At 38.0% G+C, this 17544-nt stretch overlaps 1 protein-coding gene across 2 annotated transcripts in view; it reads right to left on the bottom strand.

Moving 5' to 3' along the window:
* Window positions 1-17544, bottom strand: part of FSD2 (fibronectin type III and SPRY domain containing 2) — a 195138-nt gene that overhangs the window by 81168 nt on the left and 96426 nt on the right. Inside the window, exons 7-8 of one of the 2 annotated variants that reach the window (XM_053717427.1) lie at window positions 827-982; window positions 150-284 (exon numbers count right to left, since the gene is read on the bottom strand). In XM_053717427.1, the coding sequence (XP_053573402.1) occupies window positions 150-284; window positions 827-982 (291 nt within the window). The remainder of the gene's footprint in view (window positions 1-149; window positions 285-826; window positions 983-17544) is intronic. The other variant, XM_053717428.1, reaches the window with a different exon arrangement.

The raw sequence follows: 17544 nt of genomic DNA, 5'->3' as shown, positions 1-17544 counted from the left end.
AAATACAGAGAGGTAAGACAACATCAGATCCTAGACATGTATATGCCCCATGTTAGAAATGATCTATAATTATAACATGCTGTGTTGGGAATGTTGTAAAATTACTATGCACAGTGATACATACAAAACATAAGAATACATCAAATTACCTGTGACATATACTGAACTTTCACTTGCTGGGCTTGTACCTGTGGTGTTTAAAGCTGTCACCCAAAATTCATAATGTGTATTTGGCATCAGGTTGTTAACTATGCAGTAGGTTTCTTTGGCTGGTATCATAAACTCTGGAATGCAAACATTGAAAATCAGATACAATTACTTGCAAAACTGCCATATCCACCGTATTGCTAGTTTGTTCTTTAAACAAAGACTATAGATAATATATAGTCCCTAACCTATATCCACACATGCTAGCATCCAAACAAACTGATATAAACAAGGATGACAAAACCAATTTGTGATTTTTCTAGATACACCCATAATATAGAGAAGGACTGCATTCTCAGACTGGAGTGGGTACACATCCCATGCAATTGGTAAGGTTAAAGGGATAGTTTAGTCAAAATTAAACTGTTATAATTCAGATAGAGCATGCAATTTTAAGAAACTTTCTAATTTACTCCTATTATCAATTTTTCTTCTATTGGTATCTTTATTTGAAAAAGCAAGAATGTAAGCTTAGGAGCCAGCACCATTTTTGGTTCAGCACCTGAAAAGCTTTAACAACCATAATCTATTTTATAGCCATCTGCATTAGGGCACTGTAGAATGTTTATTGCACTGTTAATACAAATGCTTTGAGCTTTGCATATAGAAAGACACTTACCTTCCTGATCTTCCCCCGGTGTTTCATCACACACGGGCCTGTAGCACAGCTGGTAACTTTCTACACTATCATCAGAGAAAACACTCCAGCACACGCGTAATGATGTCGCCGTCGCAGAATTTGGAGTCTGAGGGTTTATTACAGGAGCAGACGGAGCTACAATACAAGGAGTAATACACTTTATAAATGTCATGTTATGTCACAGCTTATTGTAGATTTGGCAGATGATGGCCTCGCAAAGCAAATAAAAGCCAAGCAGGGACATAATGTGAATAAGTTATGACCTTTTCCGCTGATCTGTCTTTGTTTGATGAATTTCCTTCTACTTACACTGATCTGCAACACGAAGCTCACAAGCTGAACCAAGAAATTGACATCCTGACCCAAGTCATCATTTATTTTCTACATGAAAAATTACACTCAGATTTAATCAACTTTTTTCTAATTGAAACATGTTTTCAGGATTAAATTAGAAGGCTTTTTCCTTTATCATAGCACTTCCTGCAAAGCTTTGCTTCGGATTTGAGTAATTTGGAATCACAGGAAAGTATTTATGATATTTTTAGATTATGTTATACTTCAATGAGAAAAATAATTACAGATTTTTTTATGTTAAAAAGGTGTTTGCGGCTGTGGGCTTTTAACACATTTTGCATTGTGATCACTAGAAAAACCCGACAACCAATTTTGGTGGAAAGTACAAAATCAGTTTTAAAGATTGTAATCAAACCTTATGGGCCAGATTATGAGTGGAACACAAAATTGCGATTTTGCAAACATAATATTTGCGTTCCACACACTGTTTTTTTAACTGGTCCGCAATGTGAGACACTGCATGAGAACTAGCGCAGCGTAGGGGGTAAGTCACGCAGCGATGGGCAGCAGATTGTAAATATATATGTATATGATTTTTTATATATATATGTTTATATGTGTATATACACATATTAACACATACATCTATAGGTATATAAGCAGATACATATATATTGACAGGGAACACATAGTTCCCCATAGAATGCAATGTAAAGGCACTTTTCAATGCTGTTTTTTTTTCTAACACCCCACACCCGCCAACTTTAGCCCCCAAAAACTGCTTAGTGCAGATGTTTTTTATTAAAAAGATAATTTTTTTAAAATAAAAAACTAAAATATACTTTATTTTTGGGGCAATTGGGACACTTGTAATGGTTGGTTATTTATCGTGCGCCTATAAACAGGCGAATTTGCTTGTTTAAGGGTGCGTGCTAAATTAGCGCTCCACTTGTAATCTAGCCCTATGTGTTTATCCCATGCAAAGGTACCAAACAGTTAAAGTTATCTTCATAGCAGCAATGCATTCAGTGAGCCAATGGCAAGAGGTATATATATGTGTAGTCACAAATCAATGCATTCAGTGAGCCAATGACAAGAGGTATATATTTATGTGAAGTCACAAATCACCAGCTAGCTCCCAGTAGCTCATTGCTGCTGCTGTTGTTGCTGCTGAACATATATATATATATATATATATAAGCTTTTAAACAAAGAACACAAATAGAGCAGAATATATGCGATAATACAAGTGAATTTAAAAAAGGGACTTAAAATGAAATAAGCTGATTCATTAAAGTTTAATTTTAACTTTCATGTTTCTTTAACAAATGAAGAGAACAGATGTATGAAGCCCTCATTTGCAATATATATTCCATATATAAATATTTTTACGGTCTCACTTGCTGTATTCAATATACCCCTATAATGAGTTATTATTCATAAACAATGTCGTGTTGTGCTTGCTTTCTGCTGTATTTAGTTTATTTTGTTTTATAGACAAAAGAAAGCAGCGCATCTCCAAATCATTGTGAATTTATTACAATTACAGTGCGCAAGAAATATTGCACTTACTAAAAACAATTAATATTGAGCATTGAATCACACAAATCCTTGTTCCCTGGATCCGCCTGCTCTGTGTGGTTTTGTCTAGCTTTTTCTTTCTGCCCGTGTTCTGTTATATTTGCCTACTGTGTTGCGTTTTCCTACTTACATAACGCGTACGGCCAGATAGAGCACTTTCCTATCCGCCATTTTTCTTTGAAACGGAGGCTGATGTCAAAATATTGATCAGATGGTGATATTTGGCTGTTTTGAGTGCAGATCTCGCTCAAACATAAAACATTAAAACATAATTAAAAAATATTATGTATGTTATTATATTGTGATGACAGCATTCATTTTATAAATGTAGTTTTTACGGATACAGATGTTTCGATTATTTTTTGTTATATAGCCTGAAAAATACATTTATAAAATGAACGCTATCATCACAACCTAATACCATACATAATATTTTGTGTTTATGTTTTAATTATTTATATTTGAGCGAGATCTGCACTCAGCCAAATATAATGTGGTCGGAAAATTATACATAATCTGATCACTATTTTAATATCAGCCTCCTTTTGAAACAAATATTTCTCTATCTCGATGTAGGTTTGGCCGTACGCGTTACAAAGCTAGGAGAACATAACAAGATAGGGAAATATTACAGAACACCGGTACTTGCAGGTGGACAACTACTCGCCCACTGGAGGTCACTGACTTATCTTCAGCACCATCAATGGTAGAGGAAACTTTTTTAAGAATAAAAAAGGAAGATGGCTCCTATATACCGGTAGTTGGATCTACTATCTGAGAACTGATTGAACACTGTTTAAAGCCTGTATATACTGGTGCAGTATTGTTTCTGGGCACGTTTTGTGATTGAGGCCTCATATTTTTGTAATTAGTAAATCACACATGGGGGCCTATCTATCAAAGTGTCAACCACAAATACGCCGGAATTCCACGTCGTAATTGTTTTGCGAGATTGATCCGACCTAGTTATCAAAGCCTCAAGACCTGAAAATGTTGATTTCCGATGCAGATCGATGCTTACATCATTACAGATCTACTTGACACGTTTTCCAATTTATCAAATAGTCGGCTATTGCGACGCATCGTACCTGGTTTTTAATCTGCCACCCTTGAGGCCGCGGATGCCATAGAAATCAATGGGAGTCTGAAAGCACTGAAAGTTTTTGTTTGCTGCTGCAAGACAATGAAATATACCCCATTGATTTCTATGGTAGAAAACAAGTTACGTTTACACCTAACACCCTAACATAAACCCTGAGTCTAAACACCCCTAATCTGCCACCCCTGACATCGCTACAACCTAAATAAAATGTATTAACCCCTATTATGCCGCTCCCTGACACCGCCGCCACTAAATAAACTTATTAACCCCTAAACTCCTGGCCTCCCACATCACCACCACTAACTAAACCTATTAACCCCTAAACCGTCAGCCCCACACATTGCCAAAAACTAAATTATGCTATTAACTAAACAACCCCTTAACTTTAAATTAAAATTTCAAGATCCCTATCTTAATATAAATTAAAACTTACCTGTAGAATTAAAATAAAATAATTTTAAACTATTAATTAACCTACCCTAACTATTATACTAAAATTAAATAAACTAAATTACATATTAAAAAAACCTAACCCTACTTAAATTATTTAAATATACAATTAAACCTTATTAAAAGTACTAAATTACAAAAACAAACACTAAGTTACAAAAACCCCCCACTAAATTACGAAAAATAACAAACCAAATTATCAAAGCTATATTTTTTACACGTAATCTAATAGCCCTATCAAAATAAAAAAAGTCCTCCCCCAAATAAAAAAAAAAACCCTAGCCTACAATAAACTACCAATGGCCCTTAAAAGGGCCTTTTGTGGGGCATTGCCCCAAAGTTATCAGCTCTTTTACCTGTAAAAAAAATACAAACACCCCCCCAACAGTTACAACCCACCCCCCAACCAACCCCCCAAATAAAAATCCTAACTCTAAAAAAAAACTAAGCTACCCATTTCCCTGAAAAGGGCATTTGTATGGGCATTGCCCTTAAAAGGGCATTAAGCTCTTTTACATTGCCCAGACCCTAATCTAAAAATAAAACCCACCCAAAAAACCCTTAAAAAAACCTTACACTAACCCCCAACGATCCACTTACAGTTCTTGAAGTCCCGCTTGAAGGATCCATCTAACCGGCAAAGTCTTCATCCAGACAGCCTCTTCTATCTTCATCCAGTTGGTGAAGTCTTCATCCAGGAGGCCTCTTCTATCTTCATCCAGCCGGCGCGGAGCTGATTTGAACAGCCAATAGAATTTCAGTAGCTTGTATCCTATTGGCTGATTTGAGTGTTAAATTCAAATCAGCCATCTTGAATCGCCTCCCTTGCATTGAAGCTTCAGTTTACGGCGGCGACCGTAAGAAGTGGAGCTCCACGCCCGATGTCTTTAGGATGGACCCGCTCCGCACCGGCTCGATGAAGATAGAAGAGGCCGGCTGGATTAAGATAGAAGAGGCCGTCTGTATGAAGACTTCTTGCCGCATGGATGATGATTTCGCCGGCTGGAGGGATCCTTCAACTGGGACTTCAAGAACTGTAAGTGGATCGTCAGGGTTAGTGTTAGGTTTTTTTTAAGGGCTTTTTGGGTGAGTTTTATTTTTAGATTAGGGTCTGGGCAATGTAAAAGAGCTAAATGCCCTTTTAAGGACAATGTCCATACAAATGCCCATTTCAGGGCAATGGGTAGCTTAGGTTGGGGGGTTTTATTTGGGGGGGTTGGTTGGATGGTGGGTTTTGGTTGGGGGGTGTTTGTATTTTTTTTTTTACAGGTAAAAGAGTTGATATCTTTGGGGCAATGCCCCACAAAAGGCCAGAGGTTTAGGGGTTAATAAGTTTATCTAATAAGTTTATTTAGAGGCGGCGATGTCAGGGAGCGGCGAGATAGGGGTTAATACATTTTATTTAGGTTGTGGCAATGTCGGGGCCGGCAGATTAGGGGTGTTTAGACTCAGGGTTTATGTTAGGGTGTTAGGTGTAAACGTTATTTAATTGTCTTGCAGCATCGAACATAATCTTTCAGTGCTTTCAGACTCCCATTGATTTCTATGGCATCCACAGCATAGTTTAATTTAATTTTAGTATAATAGTTAGGGTAGGTTAATTAATAGTTTAAAATTAGTTTATTTTAATTCTACAGGTAAGTTTTATATTAAGATAGGGATCTTGTCATTTTAATTTAAAGTTAAAGGGCTGTTAGGTTTAGGGGTTAATAGCTTAATTTTGTTTTTGGCGATGTGGGGGGCTGACGGTTTAGGGGTTAATAGGTTTAGTTAGTGGTGGTGATGTGGGAGGCCAGAGGTTTAGGGGTAAATAAGTTTATTTAGGTTGCGGCGGTGTCGGGGAGCGGCTGGATAGGGGTTAATAAGTTTAGTTAGGTTGCAGCGGTGGCGGCGGGATAGGGGTTAATAACTTTATTTAGGTTGCGGCGGTGGCGTTTAGTGATATGGTATAAATAAAGTTGGGAAAAACACGAATAGCAGCGTCATCGATGACTGTTAGTTAACAACAGTCCGATGCTCATCGCCCCGTACTTGGTGCGCGTGTTTTTGACGGCTTTATTTATAAATATGGATATCATATTCAGATCCTCAGGCGCGATGTTTGGCGATGTTAGGCGAGCGTATTGACACCCGTGAATGCAATATAGTTGACGCTTTGATACATATCCCCCATGATGGTTTTAATATTTTTAATTATAGTTTTATTTTTACCTTTTGTGATCTGCATAAAAAAAATAACGAGGTTACATCTATTTATAAGGTTATCCAATATATGGGCAGCCACATATTCACCTATTTTTATTATTAATATGAACTATATATTTTGTCTCATTGCTTGATATATAATCTTATAGCCATGTATTTGCATTTCATTATTATTATGAATCAGTGTCATTTGTCTATATGCAAAAAAGAAAAAACTTGCAGCAACTCAAAAATTACAGAATTTGTACCTGTACCTTGTCACATCTGGAAGTTTAGAGTCAGTCTCCATTATAATCAATAGACCAGCATCTATGTTGTAACCATTCACCTCTAGGAACTAATGCCTTTTTTTAGCATTATATTGCAATGTATGTGTCTCTCCTCACATTCAAAATCTGCATAAACAGCTATCAAGCTATCAAATTTGCCTTTATAAAATTGAGGGATCTCACAGTACTGATGAGCCTTCTTAGATAATCTCGCCAGAGTGGAGAGCTTTAGATAATTGGGCCCTTAAAGAGAAGTAAAATAAATATATAAAGTAGACAACATTGTCATCTTTGATATGGTTGGACATGACTGTGATATACTTTACAAGGGCTATAGCGTCTTTATGAATTCCACATGCTGGGTATAAGTGTAGGTGAAAATCCTGACCACCCCCTGGAGACAGCATTTATTATAACCAAATGAGACTACTTTACCCTCAGGAATGCCAATTAATATAGGTAAAGTAACAATGAATTTAGAACATGCTCTTGCCTTTACAACAAAGCCTCTCAAATGTATATCTAGTTTACTGTTGTGCACACCTACTCATGTGCATCTACTCATGTGCATCCACTCATGGGCATCTACTTATATGCATCTACTTATGTGCAACTACTCATGGGCATCTACTTATGTATACCTACTTATGTGCACCTACTCATGTGCATCTACTCATGGGCATCTACTTATGTGCACCTATACATGTATACCTTATTATGTGCATCTACTCATGTATACCTACTTATGTGCATCTACTCGTGTGCATCCACTCATGGGCATCTACTTATATGCATCTACTTATGTGCAACTACTTATGGGCATCTACTTATGTGCAACTACTCATGTGCACCTACTCATGTATACCTACTTATGTGCACCTACTCATGTCCATCTACTTATGTGCACCTACTCATATATACCTACTTATGTGCATCTACCCATGTATACCTACTTATGTGCACCTACTCATGTATACCTACCTATGTGCATCTACTCATGTGCACCTGCTCATGTATACCTACTTATGTGCACCTACTCATGTGCACCTGCTCATGTATACCTACTCATGTGCACCTACTCATGTGCATTTACTCATGCGCATCAACTCATGTGCATCAACTCATGTGCACCTACTTATGTGCACCTACTCATGTATACCATTTCATGTATACCTACTTATGTGCACCAACTTGTGTGCAAATACTTGTGTAAAATGATGGCAAATTCTGAAGTGCTGGGTACATGATTACATGCAGATGAGTATACATGAGCAGATTTTTACGGTACAAACATCTGTCTACTGCCCTTTGTTCTCAAACATTGGTAAACTCACCAGCTACTCTTGTACAGTTATATAGAGAAAAAATATATTTTAAAGGTCTCTAATTTTTTCAAATGGCATTTTTAAACCTTGGTAAAATAAACTGTCTTTTATTGGACTGAAAGTATATATTTCTTGTTTGTCTTGGTTCTATTCTTATTGAGGTTCAAAGCATGAGCTTTATTTTTCTTCCATCTTGTGCTTTATTTTCTCAGCAAACTTTATATACAGTTTTAATTTTACCTAAAACAGATAATTCCCAGTCTATATAGTTATATATATATATATATATATATATATATATATATACAGGGTGTGCAGAATTATTAGGCAAATGAGTATTTTGACCACATCATCCTCTTTATGCATGTTGTCTTACTCCAAACTGTATAGGCTCGAAAGCCTACTACCAATTAAGCATATTAGGTGATGTGCATCTCTGTAATGAGAAGGGGTGTGGTCTAATGACATCAACATCCTATATCAGGTGTGCATAAGTATTAGGCAACTTGCTTTCCTTTGGCAAAATGGGTCAAAAGAAGGACTTGACAGGCTCAGAAAAGTAAAAAATAGTGAGATATCTTGCAGAGGGATGCAGCACTCTTAAAATTGCAAAGCTTCTGAAGCGTGATCATCGAACAATCAAGCGTTTCATTCAAAATAGTCAACAGGGTCGCAAGAAGCGTGTGGAAAAACCAAGGCGCAAAATAACTGCCCATGAACTGAGAAAAGCCAAGCGTGCAGCTGCCAAGATGCCACTTGACACCAGTTTGGCCATATTTCAGAGCTGCAACATCACTGGAGTGCCCAAAAGCACAAGGTGTACAATACTCAGAGACATGGCCAAGGTAAGAAAGGCTGAAAGACGACCACCACTGAACAAGACACACAAGCTGAAACGTCAAGACTGGGCCAAGAAATATCTCAAGACTGATTTTTCTAAGGTTTTATGGACTGATGAAATGAGAGTGAGTCTTGATGGGCCAGATGGATGGGCCCGTGGCTGGATTGGTAAAGGGCAGAGAGCTCCAGTCTGACTGAGACGCCAGCAAGGTGGAGGTGGAGTACTGGTTTGGGCTGGTATCATCAAAGATGAGCTTGTGGGGCCTTTTCGGGTTGAGGATGGAGTCAAGCTCAACTCCCAGTCCTACTGCCAGTTTCTGGAAGACACCTTCTTCAAGCAGTGGTACAGGAAGAAGTCTGCATCCTTCAAGAAAAACATGATTTTCATGCAGGACAATGCTCCATCACACGCGTCCAAGTACTCCACAGCGTGGCTGGCAAGAAAGGGTATAAAAGAAGAAAATCTAATGACATGGCCTCCTTGTTCACCTGATCTCAACCCCATTGAGAACCTGTGGTCCATCATCAAATGTGAGATTTACAAGGAGGGAAAACAGTACACCTCTCTGAACAGTGTCTGGGAGGCTGTGGTTGCTGCTGCACGCAATGTTGATGGTGAACAGATCAAAACACTGACAGAATCCATGGATGGCAGGCTTTTGAGTGTCCTTGCAAAGAAAGGTGGCTATATTGGTCACTGATTTGTTTTTGTTTTGTTTTTGAATGTCAGAAATGTATATTTGTGAATGTTGAGATGTTATATTGGTTTCACTGGTAAAAATAAATAATTGAAATGGGTATATATTTGTTTTTTGTTAAGTTGCCTAATAATTATGCACAGTAATAGTCACCTGCACACACAGATATCCGCCTAAAATAGCTATAACTAAAAACAAACTAAAAACTACTTCCAAAACTATTCAGCTTTGATATTAATGAGTTTTTTGGGTTCATTGAGAACATGTTTGTTGTTCAATAATAAAATTAATCCTCAAAAATACAACTTGCCTAATAATTCTGCACTCCCTGTATATATATATATATATATTTTTTAAATGAACGCACTCCATTTAAATAAAGCCAGTGCCCTTTTTGTTAATCTCCAACAAATAACTATCACCTAGATTACGAGTTTTGCGGTAACAGGGGTGCGGTGTTAACGAGCAGTTTTCCCTCACCGCTCACCTGCAGACAACGCTGGTATTACGGGATTTTTTTAAACCCAGCGTTAGCCGCAAAAAAGTGAGCGGAGAGCAAAATTTAGCTCCACATCTCACCTCAATACCAGCGTTGCTTATGGTAGTGGTGAGCTGGCTAAAAGTGCTCGTGCACGATTTCCCCATAGGAATCAATGGGGCTGATTCGGCTGAAAAAAAACCTAACAACTGCAAAAAAGCAGCGTAAAGCTCCTAACGCAGCCCCATTGATTCCTATGGGGAAAATACATTTATGTCTACACCTAACACCCTAACATGAACCCCGAGTCTAAACACCCCTAATCTTACAATTATTAACCCCTAATCTGCTGCCCCCGCCATTGCCGACACCTACATTATATTTATTAACCCCTAATCTGCCGCCCCCAATGTCGCCGCCACCTAACTACACTTATTAACCCCTAATCTGCCGCCGCCAATGTCGCCACCACTATAATAATGTTATTAACCCCTAAATCTAAGTCTAACCCTAACACCCCCCTAATTTAAATATATTATAAATAAATCTAAATAAAATTACTAAAATTAAATAAATTATTCCTATTTAAAACTAAATACTTACCTATAAAATAAACCCTAAAATAGCTACAATATAACTAATAGTTACATTGTAGCCATCTTAGGATTTATTTTTATTTTACAGGCAAGTTTGTATTTATTTTAACTAGGTACAATAGTTATTAAATAGTTATTAACTATTTAATAACTTCCTAGTTAAAATAATTACAAATTTACCTGTAAAATAAACCCTAACCTAAGTTACAATTACACCTAACACCACACTATAATTAAATTAATTACATAAACTAACTACAATTAATTACAATTAAATTAAATAAACTAAAGTACGGAAAAAAAACACTAAATTACAGAAAATAATAAAATAATTTCAAGAATTTTAAACTAATTACACCTAATCTAATCCCCCTAATAAAATAAAAAGCCCCCCAAAATAATAAAAAGCCCTACCCTATACTAAATTACAAATAGCCCTTAAAAGGACCTTTTGCGGGGCATTGCTCCAAAGTAACCAGCTCTTTTACCTGTAAAAAAAATAATACAATACCCACCCAATCCCCCCTTAATAAAACCTAACACTAAACCCTTGAAGATCACCCTACCAGCCGGGCAGAAGTGGTCCTCCAGATGGACAGAAGTCTTCATCCGATCTGGGCAGAAGAGGACCTCCAGACGGGCAGAAGTCTTCATCCAGGCGGCATCTTCTATCTTCATCCATCCGGAGCGGAGCGGGTCCATCGTCAAGCCATCCGACGCAGAGCATCCTCTTCCATCCGACGACTAACACCATGGATCAGCCAATAGGATTGAGCTCGCATTCTATTGGCTGTTCCAATCAGCCAATAGAATGCGAGCTCAATCTTATTGGCTGATTGGATCAATCGGAATTGACGGGACGCCATCTTGGATGACGTCACTTAAAGGTACCGTCATTTGGTGTTAGTCGTGGGATGGAAGAGGATGCTCTGCGTCGGATGCCTTGAAGATGGACCTGCTCTGCTCCGGATGAATGAAGATAGAAGATGCCACCTGGATGAAGACTTCTGCCCATCTGGAGCGCCTCTTCTGCCCGGATCGGATGAAGACTTCTGCCCATCTGGAGGACCACTTCAAGACGTCTCAAGGTAGGGTGATCTTCAAGGGGATGGTGTTAGGTTTAATTAAGGGGAGATTGGGTGGGTTTTAGAGAAGGGTTGGGTGTGTGGGTGGTGGGTTTTAATGTTGGGGGGTATTGTCTTTTTTTTTTACAGGTAATAGAGCTGATTACTTTGGGGCAATGCCCTGCAAAAGGCCCTTTTAAGGGCTATTTGTAATTTAGTATAGGGTAGGGATTTTTATTATTTTGGGGGGCTTTTTATTTTATTAGGGGGATTAGATTCGGTGTAATTAGTTTAAAAAATTGTAATTATTTTATTTTTTTCTGTAATTTAGTGGGTTTTTTTCGTACTTTAGTTTATTTAATTTAATTGTAGTTAGTTTAGGTAATTAATTTAATTATAGTGTAGTGTTAGGTGTAATTATAACTTAGGTTAGGGTTTATTTTACAGGTAAATTTGTAATTATTTTAACAAGGAAGTTATTAAATAGTTAATAACTATTTAATAACTATTGTACCTAGTTAAAATAAATACAAACTTACCTGTAAAATAAAAATAAATCCTAAGATGGCTACAATGTAACTATTAGTTCTATTGTAGCTATTTTAGGGTTTATTTTATAGGTAAGTATTTAGTTTTAAATAGGAATAATTTATTTAATTGTAGTAATTTAATTTCAATTTATTTAAATTATATTTACGTTAGGGGGGTGTTAGGGTTAGGGTTAGACTTAGATTTTGGGGTCAATAAATGTAATATAGTTGCAGCGACGTTGGGGGCGGCAGATTAGGGGTTAATAAATCTAGGTAAGTGTCGGCAATGTTAGGGACGGCAGATTAGGGGTTAATAAAATTTAACAAATGTTTGCGAGGCGGGAGTGCGGCGGTTTAGGGGTTAATATATTTATTGAAGTGGCGGCAATGTCCGGTCGGCAGATTAGGGGTTAAAAAATGAATTTAAGTGTTTGCGATGTGGGGGGGGCTCGGTTTAGGGGTTAATAGGTAGTTTATGGGTGTTAGTGTACTTTTTGGCACTTTAGTTAAGAGTTTTATGTTACGGCGTTAGCCCATAAAACTCTTAACTACTGACTTTTAAATGCGGTAGGAATCTTGACAGGAGAGGCTGTACCGCTCACTTTTTCCAAGACTCGTAATACCAGCGTTAGGCAAATCCCATTAAAAAGATAGGATACGCAATTGACGTAAGTGGATTTGCGGTATGCTCGAGTCGCGGAGAAAAAGTGAGCGGTACACCTGTACCTGCAAGACTCGTAATACCAGCGGGCGTTAAAAAACAGCGTTGGGACCTCCCAACGCTGCTTTTTAAGGCTAACGCAAGACTCGTAATCTAGCAGAATGTATTTTAAAAACAAAATGTACTGTTTTGTTTCCATAGCAACATGGTTAGACTGCAGTTATATAAGAAGAAAAAGAATATAAGAAGGGGATGTATTGACCATGCAAAATGATCTAAGAATTCTAGTAATGTTTTTCGTGCAATGTTCACAAATGCTTGCAGTCTGGTAAATATATTAGATACTGTTATTCTCATGACTGGGACACAATCATACCTGATTACATCAGGAAAAAAATGGGGTGGGTTCCTGTACATAAAATATTAAAGCAACTGAAATTGTAGAAACCAATGTCAATGTAGAAAGTGTTTGGGCAACTATGGAAACTGAAGGGAAACAGGCGTTTAGAATATAATTATAAACTGAAATTGCCAAAACTGCAATAAAGGGCAAAGTTATAGTAGTGGGGGACTTTAATATGCTTAGTGTAGATTGAGCGTACCAGTTGCTAAATCAACTAGAAGTAAGGGGAATATGTTGAACAACTAGTAAAAGAACCAACACGTAACGGAGCTATATTAGATTTAGTACTTACAAACAGTGATATAGTATCTGAAGAGTCTGTAAGTGAGAACTTAGGCTCTAGTGATCAGCTTTCTGTATGATTTATTATTCAGGCAAATGTATTGTGCAATCATAGTAAAACAAAAGTTTTAGATTTTAGAAAGGCTGATTGTTCTTACATGGGCAAATACCTAAATGATTCTATAAAATGGATTACACAGAAGCACAAAAACAGTGTGAATATTTTAAGAACGCTATTTTAGATGCCACTAAACACTGTATTAGCCTTGTTTGTAAAAGTAAAAGAAAATAATGTGTTTTTCAAGAAAAGTAGCACATGCAGTTAAGACAAAAAAAAGACAGTCTACAAAAAAAAAAATAACTCACTGGCTCAGAAGAGGATAAGGAAAATGGAGAACCCAACAAAAGATGACAAAGAAGTTAATCAGAAAGGCTAAAGCTGATGCAGAAGAGAGAGCAGGGCAATCAATAACTACGGAGACAAAACCTTCTTTAGATATATCAGTAAAGACAGGAAAACTAGGTAATGGATAGTATGAATAAAGACTGATGATAGAGTAGTGGAAGGAGATAAACAAATAGCAAACTGTCTACATGATTACTTTTGTTCAGTCTTCACAACAGATTATAAAGATAGTGACATTTTATTAAGCAATGCTACTTTAAATGATAATGGGCCAGATTATGAGCGGAGTGCAAGTTATAAGGGGTTTATTATGGGTGTTTGCGTTCATCGGTCTTATAGCTCATATTACAAGTTCAAAGTAAATGCGATCACTTCAGTGCAATCACGATGCTAGATTGATTACAGCAACTTCAGAGCTCTGGTTAACTGTTTTGCAAAACAAAAAAGTTGTACAAAACACATAAAAAACACATTACAAAGTTACAGTTACACTCATAATAACAGCATATAATAAAAATTATTTTAAAAAAAAATTGCACAAAAAAGTTAAGGGCTCAAAGATATCAGGTCTCAAAGAAAAAAATAGAATATGTTTTAAGTATTTTTAAATAGATATTCCTATATATATCTGTATGTATCTATACCTATATATAATCATATAATATTCAAATTACTCTATGTTTTGATGAATCCCGCAATCAGTGGGCAGTCAGGGGGCTTAACCCATCATCATTCTCTATTTATTCGTCATTTGACCAAACATAATACAAATCTATCTTAACACCCCCGCAGCAGCAGTTCTTATTGGTTCAAAGTGGGTACCAATTGTTGCCCGCCATTTACGGCATGCAATAGCCGCTCCCCTCACACGTCAGAGGGGAGAGTATTGTTTACTCTGTCTATAGTTACACGTCTAACTTGTAAGCTTCGAACATTATTGTTACATCCAAAACTGGGTGCCCATCTCATATGATCATAAGGATAGGCAGACTTAATTACAGGGGAATTGTATCCAGGGTGCACAGAAGTATATTTACTTGTTTAGTCTTGGGACATCAGGATTAGTGATGATACAGTAGTATCAATCTATTAGAAGGACATATGCAGCCATATTCCTAATGGCTATGATCATTCTTTGTTAGAGATGTTGATACAGGCAACAGTGGCATCACTAGGGGTTGCGGGGGGTGCGGGCCGCACCTGGGTGACACCCTCCAAGGGGTGACACCAAAAAAAAAAAAGAAATACAATGTTGAGATGCATAGATTATTTTATTAGAGGCTGGCATTTGTGAACATTAGTGGGACTGGGGAAGTTGTAGACACACAATTTTTTTGCCCCTTGAGCCAGTGCTGCAATTTCAACAAATAGTTTTCCCGGCTGCTTTTGCTTGTTTGTACTTTTCTCCTCCCCTGCCCAATTTCACTATGAATGTTGTGGGTGTGCCGTGGGGCTTGCAAAGTTGCGCTGCTAGCCTAAACCTGCCTGCCTATCTGTGCTCAGTGACATGCGGCCCAGGGCTGTGCACTGACAGACTTGGAACAGAGTCAGCAGAATTTTCATAGTTTGCGCGCCTAAACCTTTTCTTCAGTGATTTAATTTAGAGTGCTCTGTTTATCTTTCATTTGATGTTCTGCTGAGCCAGGGAGCAGCTCTAGGCATGAGCTTCATAATTAATGCAGTGCAGTTTACATATTTTGTATGTGTGTGTCTGAGTTTTTGTGTGTCTCAGTGTTTTTGTGTGTGTTTTTGTGTGTGTGTCTGAGTGTGTTTCCAAGTGTTTGTGTGTGCATCTGAGTATGTTTTTAAGTGTGTTTGAGTGTTTGTATGTGTGTTTGCCTGTGTTTTTGTGTGTGTCTGCTTTCTGGGGGGGGGGGGGGTGACACCATGACTTACCGCACCGGGTGACACCAACCCTAGTGACGCCACTGACAGGCAATATTATTATTGGAGCTCAACAAAAAAGTATTGGCTACATGGTAACAATATCCATTTCTTAATATCTTATGGTAGGCAAAGTCTGAAAGTGCTTAAGCAAAATCACAGCATAGATTCTCTATAAATTAGAGTATACACTACCATAATTATATAGTTAGACAGGTAGATCAAAATATATATATGAGTATCTGTCTTTCTCAACATAATCTCGTATTGGTGCATAGGATAATAATGGGGATAGTTGGACATTAGTGCCATTCGCCAGTATCTAACATGTTTTCAACTAGCTGTACAATATACAGTAGGGCAAAAAAGTATTTAGTCATCCACAAATTGTGCAAGTTCTCCCACTTAAGAAGATGAGAGAGGCCTGTAATTTTTCATTATAGGTATACCTCAACTATGAGAGACAAAATGTGGAAACAAATCCAGACAATCACATTGTCTGATTTGGAAATAATTTATTTGCATATTATGGTGGAAAATAAGTATTTGGTTATCTACAAACAAGCAAGATTTATGGCTCTCACAGACCTGTATCTTCTTCTTTAAGAGGCTCCTCTGTCCTCCACTCATTACCTGTAATAATGGCACCAGTTTGAACTTGTTATCAGTATAAAAGACACCTGTCCACAACCTCAAACAGTCACACTCCAAACTCCAATATGGTGAAGACCAAAGAGCTGTCGAAGGACACCAGAAACAAAATTGTAGACCTGCACCAGGCTGGGAAGACTGAATCTGCAATAGGCAAGCAGCTTGGTGTGAAGAAATCAACTGTGGGAGCAATAATTAGAAAATGGAAGACATACAAGACCACTGATAATCTTCCTCAATCTGGGGTTCCACGCAAGATCTCACCCCGTGGGGTCAAAATGATCACAAGAGCGGTGAGCAAACATCCCCGAACCACACGGGGGGACCTAGTGAATGAACTGCAGAGAGCTGGGACCAACATAACAAAGGCTACCATCATTAACACACTACGCCGCCAGGGACTAAGATCCTGCAATGCCAGACGTGTCCCCCTGCTTAAGCCAGTACATGTTCGGGCCCGTCTGAAGTATGCTAGAGAGCATATGGATGATCCAGAAGCGGATTGGGAGAATGTCATATGGTCAGATGAAACCAAAGTAGAACTGTTTGGTAGAAACACAACTTGTCGTGTTTGGAGGAGAGAGAATGCTGAGTTGCAACCAAAGAACACCATACCTACTGTGAAGCATGGGGTGGCAACATCATGCTTTGGGGCTGTTTCTCTTCAAAGGGAACAGGACGACTGATCTGTGTACATGAAAGAATGAATGGGGTCATGTATCGGGAGATTTTGAGTGCAAACCTCCTTCCATCAGCAAGGGCATTGGAGATGAAACGTGGCTTGGTCTTTCAGCATGACAATGATCCCAAACCGCCCGAGCAATGAAGGAGTGGCTTCATAAGAAGCATTTCAAGGTCCTGGAGTGGCCTAGCCAGTCTCCTGATCTCAACCCCATAGAAAACCTTTGGAGGGAGTTGAAAGTCCGTGTTGCCCAGTGACAGCCCCAAAACATCACTGCTCTAGAGGAGATCTGCATG

Source organism: Bombina bombina, chromosome 6, assembly GCF_027579735.1.
Source record: "Bombina bombina isolate aBomBom1 chromosome 6, aBomBom1.pri, whole genome shotgun sequence".
NCBI lineage: Eukaryota > Metazoa > Chordata > Amphibia > Anura > Bombinatoridae > Bombina > Bombina bombina.
This window is presented reverse-complemented; position numbering and strand designations above follow the sequence as displayed.